Source organism: Dicentrarchus labrax, unplaced genomic scaffold (genome assembly GCF_905237075.1).
Source record: "Dicentrarchus labrax unplaced genomic scaffold, dlabrax2021, whole genome shotgun sequence".
NCBI lineage: Eukaryota > Metazoa > Chordata > Actinopteri > Moronidae > Dicentrarchus > Dicentrarchus labrax.
The window spans coordinates 1-9,310 of NW_026136991.1; the positions used below are offsets into that span (position 1 = coordinate 1).

Genomic DNA, 9,310 nt, shown 5'->3' on the forward strand with positions numbered 1-9,310 from the left:
CTGTTGTGTCAGTTGATCAGCGCTGTTTGTCTCCTCGGATGACATTTGGCCAGATTAACAGTCAACATTGTAATTATTACTTACAGTACTCTGAAAGTAGACCCGTATCACCTATTTCAACAACGTCAGATGTTGAGTATTCTGGATTTTATCTTGAGGACTTGTTTGACGACAACAGACCAGATTCACCAGACTCATTTTCTTCACGGATTGAAAATAAGCAAACAGGCGTAACTGTGACCACATCCCCTCCACTTTCTGCTGCCAGACCTTATACATATGCAGATATTGTGCGGGGCATTACACATGAAAAACATGCAGATGCTTTTCTGGGCGTCAGATCATTTGAGCTGAGACCACTTTGGCCCATGTCTGTGTCATCAGAAAAGGAATACACTCACTCATCCGTAGACGAGTGTGTCACCGACTTAAGACCACATTCTCCCGAGTCGGTCTCATCTCAAAGTGAACTTAGACCCCTCTCTCCTGACTCACCTGTTCCTCAGTTCAGATGTCCCCATGTTGTTTACGATATGGAATTGTCAAGACACAGGTCGTTTACCCCAGAATCAACATTTTCTGACTGGGAAGGTACTGATTTGTGTCTGGAAACCCTATTTGATGAGAATAGACCAGAGTCTCCGCAGTCAGTTTCATCAGACTTTGAACTTGATAAGTTATTTAGTAGCAGGGCGTTGTCCCCAGAATCTGTGTCTTCCGATTTGGACTTTTCTCTTATTCAGGACTGGTTGTTAGACTTTAGAGCATCCTCCCCAGAATCTGTTGTGTCATTTGATCAGCGCTGTTTGTATCCTCGGATGACATTTGGCCAGATTAATAGTCAACATTGTAACTATTACTTACAGTACTCTGAAAGTAGACCCGTATCACCTATTTCAACAACGTCAGATGTTGAGTATTCTGGATTTTATCTTGAGGACTTGTTTGACGACAGCAGACCAGATTCACCAGACTCATTTTCTTCACAGATTGAAAATAAGCAAACAGGCGTAACTGTGACCACATCTCCACCACTTTCTGCTGCCAGACCTTATACATATGCAGATATTGTGCGGGGCATTACACATGAAAACATGCTGATGCGTTTTTGGGCGTCAGATCATTTGAGCTGAGACCACTTTGGCCCATGTCTGTGTCATCAGAAAAGGAATACACTCACTCATCCGTAGACAAGTGTATCACCGACTTAAGACCACATTCTCCCGAGTCGGTCTCATCTCAAAGTGAACTTAGACCCCTCTCTCCTGACTCACCTGTTCCTCAGTTCAGATGTCCCCATGTTGTTTACGATATGGAATTGTCAAGACACAGGTCGTTTACCCCAGAATCAACATTTTCTGACTGGGAAGGTACTGATTTGTGTCTGGAAACCCTATTTGATGAGAATAGACCAGAGTCTCCGCAGTCAGTTTCATCAGACTTTGAACTTGATAAGTTATTTAGTAGCAGGGCCTTGTCCCCGGAATCCGTGTCTTCCGATTTTGACTTTTCTCTCATTCAGGACTGGTTGTTAGACTTCAGAGCATCCTCCCCGGAATCTGTTGTGTCATTTGATCAGCGCTGTTTGTATCCTCGGATGACATTTGGCCAGATTAATAGTCAACATTGTAACTATTACTTACAGTACTCTGAAAGTAGACCCGTATCACCTATTTCAACAACGTCAGATGTTGAGTATTCTGGATTTTATCTTGAGGACTTGTTTGACGACAGCAGACCAGATTCACCAGACTCATTTTCTTCACAGATTGAAAATAAGCAAACAGGCGTAACTGTGACCACATCTCCACCACTTTCTGCTGCCAGACCTTATACATATGCAGATATTGTGAGGGGCATTACACATGAAAACATGCTGATGCGTTTTTGGGCGTCAGATCATTTGAGCTGAGACCACTTTGGCCCATGTCTGTGTCATCAGAAAAGGGAATACACTCACTCATCCGTAGACAAGTGTATCACCGACTTAAGACCACATTCTCCCGAGTCGGTCTCATCTCAAAGTGAACTTAGACCCCTCTCTCCTGACTCATCTGTTCCTCAGTTCAGATGTCCCCATGTTGTTTATGATATGGAATTGTCAAGACACAGGTCGTTGACCCCAGAATCAACATTTTCTGACTGGGAAGGTACTGATTTGTGTCTGGAAACCCTATTTGATGAGAATAGACCAGAGTCTCCGCAGTCAGTTTCATCAGACTTTGAACTTGATAAGTTATTTAGTAGCAGGGCCTTGTCCCCGAATCCGTGTCTTCCGAGTTTGACTTTTCTCTCATTCAGGACTGTTTGTTAGACTTCAGAGCATCCTCCCCAGAATCTGTTGTGTCATTTGATCAGCGCTGTTTGTATCCTCGGATGACATTTGGCCAGATTAATAGTCAACATTGTAACTATTACTTACAGTACTCTGAAAGTAGACCCGTATCACCTATTTCAACAACGTCAGATGTTGAGTATTCTGGATTTTATCTTGAGGACTTGTTTGACGACAGCAGACCAGATTCACCAGACTCATTTTCTTCACAGATTGAAAATAAGCAAACAGGCGTAACTGTGACCACATCTCCACCACTTTCTGCTGCCAGACCTTATACATATGCAGATATTGTGCGGGGCATTACACATGAAAAACATGCTGATGCGTTTTTGGGCGTCAGATCATTTGAGCTGAGACCACTTTGGCCCATGTCTGTGTCATCAGAAAAGGAATACACTCACTCATCCGTAGACAAGTGTATCACCGACTTAAGACCACATTCTCCCGAGTCGGTCTCATCTCAAAGTGAACTTAGACCCCTCTCTCCTGACTCACCTGTTCCTCAGTTCAGATGTCCCCATGTTGTTTACGATATGGAATTGTCAAGACACAGGTCGTTTACCCCAGAATCAACATTTTCTGACTGGGAAGGTACTGATTTGTGTCTGGAAACCCTATTTGATGAGAATAGACCAGAGTCTCCGCAGTCAGTTTCATCAGACTTTGAACTTGATAAGTTATTTAGTAGCAGGGCCTTGTCCCCGGAATCCGTGTCTTCCGAGTTTGACTTTTCTCTCATTCAGGACTGGTTGTTAGACTTCAGAGCATCCTCCCCGGAATCTGTTGTGTCATTTGATCAGCGCTGTTTGTATCCTCGGATGACATTTGGCCAGATTAATAGTCAACATTGTAACTATTACTTACAGTACTCTGAAAGTAGACCCGTATCACCTATTTCAACAACGTCAGATGTTGAGTATTCTGGATTTTATCTTGAGGACTTGTTTGACGACAGCAGACCAGATTCACCAGACTCATTTTCTTCACAGATTGAAAATAGGCAAACAGGCGTAACTGTGACCACATCTCCACCACTTTCTGCTGCCAGACCTTATACATATGCAGATATTGTGCGGGGCATTACACATGAAAAACATGCTGATGCGTTTTTGGGCGTCAGATCATTTGAGCTGAGACCACTTTGGCCCATGTCTGTGTCATCAGAAAAGGAATACACTCACTCATCCGTAGACGAGTGTGTCACCTACTTAAGACCACATTCTCCTGAGTCGGTCTCATCTCAAAGTGAACTTAGACCCCTCTCTCCTGACTCACCTGTTCCTCAGTTCAGATGTCCCCATGTTGTTTACGATATGGAATTGTCAAGACACAGGTCGTTTACCCCAGAATCAACATTTTCTGACTGGGAAGGTACTGATTTGTGTCTGGAAACCCTATTTGATGAGAATAGACCAGAGTCTCCGCAGTCAGTTTTATCAGACTTTGAACTTGATAAGTTATTTAGTAGCAGGGCGTTGTCCCCGGAATCCGTGTCTTCCGATTTTGACTTTTCTCTCATTCAGGACTGGTTGTTAGACTTCAGAGCATCCTCCCCGGAATATGTTGTGTCAGCTGAGCAGTGGTGTTTGTCTCCTCCCATGACATTTGGCCAGGTTAGACCCCTTTCTCCTGACTCACCTATTCCTCAGTTCAGTTTTCCCCATGTTTACGATATGGAATTGTCAAGACACAGGTCGTTTACCCCAGAATCAACATTTTCTGACTGGGAAGGTACTGATTTGTGTCTGGAAACCCTATTTGATGAGAATAGACCAGAGTCTCCGCAGTCAGTTTCATCAGACTTTGAACTTGATAAGTTATTTAGTAGCAGGGCCTTGTCCCCGGAATCCGTGTCTTCCGATTTTGACTTTTCTCTCATTCAGGACTGGTTGTTAGACTTCAGAGCATCCTCCCGGAATCTGTTGTGTCATTTGATCAGCGCTGTTTGTATCCTCGGATGACATTTGGCCAGATTAATAGTCAACATTGTAACTATTACTTACAGTACTCTGAAAGTAGACCCGTATCACCTATTTCAACAACGTCAGATGTTGAGTATTCTGGATTTTATCTTGAGGACTTGTTTGACGACAACAGACCAGATTCACCAGACTCATTTTCTTCACGGATTGAAAATAAGCAAACAGGCGTAACTGTGACCACATCTCCACCACTTTCTGCTGCCAGACCTTATACATATGCAGATATTGTGCGGGGCATTACACATGAAAAACATGCTGATGCGTTTTTGGGCGTCAGATCATTTGAGCTGAGACCACTTTGGCCCATGTCTGTGTCATCAGAAAAGGAATACACTCACTCATCCGTAGACGAGTGTGTCACCGACTTAAGACCACATTCTCCTGAGTCGGTCTCATCTCAAAGTGAACTTAGACCCCTCTCTCCTGATTCACCTGTTCCTCAGTTCAGATGTCCCCATGTTGTTTACGATATGGAATTGTCAAGACACAGGTCGTTTACCCCAGAATCAACATTTTCTGACTGGGAAGGTACTGATTTGTGTCTGGAAACCCTATTTGATGAGAATAGACCAGAGTCTCCGCAGTCAGTTTTATCAGACTTTGAACTTGATAAGTTATTTAGTAGCAGGGCGTTGTCCCCGGAATCCGTGTCTTCCGATTTTGACTTTTCTCTTATTCAGGACTGGTTGTTAGACTTTAGAGCATCCTCCCCAGAATCTGTTGTGTCATTTGATCAGCGCTGTTTGTATCCTCGGATGACATTTGGCCAGATTAATAGTCAACATTGTAACTATTACTTACAGTACTCTGAAAGTAGACCCGTATCACCTATTTCAACAACGTCAGATGTTGAGTATTCTGGATTTTATCTTGAGGACTTGTTTGACGACAACAGACCAGATTCACCAGACTCATTTTCTTCACGGATTGAAAATAAGCAAACATGCGTAACTGTGACCACATCTCCACCACTTTCTGCTGCCAGACCTTATACATATGCAGATATTGTGAGGGGCATTACACATGAAAAACATGCTGATGCGTTTTTGGGCATCAGATCATTTGAGCTGAGACCACTTTGGCCCATGTCTGTGTCATCAGAAAAGGAATACACTCACTCATCCGTAGACAAGTGTGTCACCGACTTAAGATCACATTCTCCCGAGTCGGTCTCAGTTCAAAGTGAACTTAGACCCCTCTCTCCTGACTCACCTGTTCCTCAGTTCAGATGTCCCCATGTTGTTTACGATATGGAATTGTCAAGACACAGGTCGTTTACCCCAGAATCAACATTTTCTGACTGGGAAGGTACTGATTTGTGTCTGGAAACCCTATTTGATGAGAATAGACCAGAGTCTCCGCAGTCAGTTTTATCAGACTTTGAACTTGATAAGTTATTTAGTAGCAGGGCGTTGTCCCCGGAATCCGTGTCTTCCGATTTTGACTTTTCTCTCATTCAGGACTGGTTGTTAGACTTCAGAGCATCCTCCCCGGAATATGTTGTGTCAGCTGAGCAGTGGTGTTTGTCTCCTCCCATGACATTTGGCCAGGTTAGACCCCTTTCTCCTGACTCACCTATTCCTCAGTTCAGTTTTCCCCATGTTTACGATATGGAATTGTCAAGACACAGGTCGTTTACCCCAGAATCAACATTTTCTGACTGGGAAGGTACTGATTTGTGTCTGGAAACCCTATTTGATGAGAATAGACCAGAGTCTCCGCAGTCAGTTTCATCAGACTTTGAACTTGATAAGTTATTTAGTAGCAGGGCCTTGTCCCCGGAATCCGTGTCTTCCGATTTTGACTTTTCTCTCATTCAGGACTGGTTGTTAGACTTCAGAGCATCCTCCCCGGAATCTGTTGTGTCATTTGATCAGCGCTGTTTGTATCCTCGGATGACATTTGGCCAGATTAATAGTCAACATTGTAACTATTACTTACAGTACTCTGAAAGTAGACCCGTATCACCTATTTCAACAACGTCAGATGTTGAGTATTCTGGATTTTATCTTGAGGACTTGTTTGACGACAACAGACCAGATTCCCCAGACTCATTTTCTTCACGGATTGAAAATAAGCAAACAGGCGTAACTGTGACCACATCTCCACCACTTTCTGCTGCCAGACCTTATACATATGCAGATATTGTGCGGGGCATTACACATGAAAAACATGCTGATGCGTTTTTGGGCGTCAGATCATTTGAGCTGAGACCACTTTGGCCCATGTCTGTGTCATCAGAAAAGGAATACACTCACTCATCCGTAGACGAGTGTGTCACCGACTTAAGACCACATTCTCCTGAGTCGGTCTCATCTCAAAGTGAACTTAGACCCCTCTCTCCTGATTCACCTGTTCCTCAGTTCAGATGTCCCCATGTTGTTTACGATATGGAATTGTCAAGACACAGGTCGTTTACCCCAGAATCAACATTTTCTGACTGGGAAGGTACTGATTTGTGTCTGGAAACCCTATTTGATGAGAATAGACCAGAGTCTCCGCAGTCAGTTTTATCAGACTTTGAACTTGATAAGTTATTTAGTAGCAGGGCGTTGTCCCCGGAATCCGTGTCTTCCGATTTTGACTTTTCTCTTATTCAGGACTGGTTGTTAGACTTTAGAGCATCCTCCCCAGAATCTGTTGTGTCATTTGATCAGCGCTGTTTGTATCCTCGGATGACATTTGGCCAGATTAATAGTCAACATTGTAACTATTACTTACAGTACTCTGAAAGTAGATCCGTATCACCTATTTCAACAACGTCAGATGTTGAGTATTCTGGATTTTATCTTGAGGACTTGTTTGACGACAACAGACCAGATTCACCAGACTCATTTTCTTCACGGATTGAAAATAAGCAAACATGCGTAACTGTGACCACATCTCCACCACTTTCTGCTGCCAGACCTTATACATATGCAGATATTGTGAGGGGCATTACACATGAAAAACATGCTGATGCGTTTTTGGGCATCAGATCATTTGAGCTGAGACCACTTTGGCCCATGTCTGTGTCATCAGAAAAGGAATACACTCACTCATCCGTAGACAAGTGTGTCACCGACTTAAGATCACATTCTCCCGAGTCGGTCTCAGCTCAAAGTGAACTTAGACCCCTCTCTCCTGACTCACCTGTTCCTCAGTTCAGATGTCCCCATGTTGTTTACGATATGGAATTGTCAAGACACAGGTCGTTTACCCCAGAATCAACATTTTCTGACTGGGAAGGTACTGATTTGTGTCTGGAAACCCTATTTGATGAGAATAGACCAGAGTCTCCGCAGTCAGTTTTATCAGACTTTGAACTTGATAAGTTATTTAGTAGCAGGGCGTTGTCCCCGGAATCCGTGTCTTCCGATTTTGACTTTTCTCTCATTCAGGACTGGTTGTTAGACTTCAGAGCATCCTCCCCGGAATATGTTGTGTCAGCTGAGCAGTGGTGTTTGTCTCCTCCCATGACATTTGGCCAGGTTAGACCCCTTTCTCCTGACTCACCTATTCCTCAGTTCAGTTTTCCCCATGTTTACGATATGGAATTGTCAAGACACAGGTCGTTTACCCCAGAATCAACATTTTCTGACTGGGAAGGTACTGATTTGTGTCTGGAAACCCTATTTGATGAGAATAGACCAGAGTCTCCGCAGTCAGTTTCATCAGACTTTGAACTTGATAAGTTATTTAGTAGCAGGGCCTTGTCCCCGGAATCCGTGTCTTCCGATTTTGACTTTTCTCTCATTCAGGACTGGTTGTTAGACTTCAGAGCATCCTCCCGGAATCTGTTGTGTCATTTGATCAGCGCTGTTTGTATCCTCGGATGACATTTGGCCAGATTAATAGTCAACATTGTAACTATTACTTACAGTACTCTGAAAGTAGACCCGTATCACCTATTTCAACAACGTCAGATGTTGAGTATTCTGGATTTTATCTTGAGGACTTGTTTGACGACAGCAGACCAGATTCACCAGACTCATTTTCTTCACAGATTGAAAATAAGCAAACAGGCGTAACTGTGACCACATCTCCACCACTTTCTGCTGCCAGACCTTATACATATGCAGATATTGTGCGGGGCATTACACATGAAAAACATGCTGATGCGTTTTTGGGCGTCAGATCATTTGAGCTGAGACCACTTTGGCCCATGTCTGTGTCATCAGAAAAGGAATACACTCACTCATCCGTAGACAAGTGTATCACCGACTTAAGACCACATTCTCCCGAGTCGGTCTCATCTCAAAGTGAACTTAGACCCCTCTCTCCTGACTCACCTGTTCCTCAGTTCAGATGTCCCCATGTTGTTTACGATATGGAATTGTCAAGACACAGGTCGTTTACCCCAGAATCAACATTTTCTGACTGGGAAGGTACTGATTTGTGTCTGGAAACCCTATTTGATGAGAATAGACCAGAGTCTCCGCAGTCAGTTTTATCAGACTTTGAACTTGATAAGTTATTTAGTAGCAGGGCGTTGTCCCCGGAATCCGTGTCTTCCGATTTTGACTTTTCTCTCATTCAGGACTGGTTGTTAGACTTCAGAGCATCCTCCCCGGAATCTGTTGTGTCATTTGATCAGCGCTGTTTGTATCCTCGGATGACATTTGGCCAGATTAATAGTCAACATTGTAACTATTACTTACAGTACTCTGAAAGTAGACCCGTATCACCTATTTCAACAACGTCAGATGTTGAGTATTCTGGATTTTATCTTGAGGACTTGTTTGACGACAACAGACCAGATTCACCAGACTCATTTTCTTCACGGATTGAAAATAAGCAAACAGGCGTAACTGTGACCACATCTCCACCACTTTCTGCTGCCAGACCTTATACATATGCAGATATTGTGCGGGGCATTACACATGAAAAACATGCTGATGCGTTTTTGGGCGTCAGATCATTTGAGCTGAGACCACTTTGGCCCATGTCTGTGTCATCAGAAAAGGAATACACTCACTCATCCGTAGACGAGTGTGTCACCGACTTAAGA

The 9,310-nt window shown here is 43.5% G+C and overlaps 1 protein-coding gene across 1 annotated transcript; it reads left to right on the forward strand.

Annotated features, from left to right (window-relative positions):
- Positions 1-5,313: 5,313 nt before the first annotated feature.
- Positions 5,314-7,790, forward strand: LOC127361002 (uncharacterized; the record flags this gene model as incomplete). Its single annotated transcript, XM_051395563.1, has 3 exons — positions 5,314-6,288; positions 7,069-7,247; positions 7,701-7,790. Coding segments are annotated over exons 1-3 (1,152 nt in total), but the record flags the coding sequence as incomplete, so codon positions are not given.
- Positions 7,791-9,310: the final 1,520 nt, after the last annotated feature.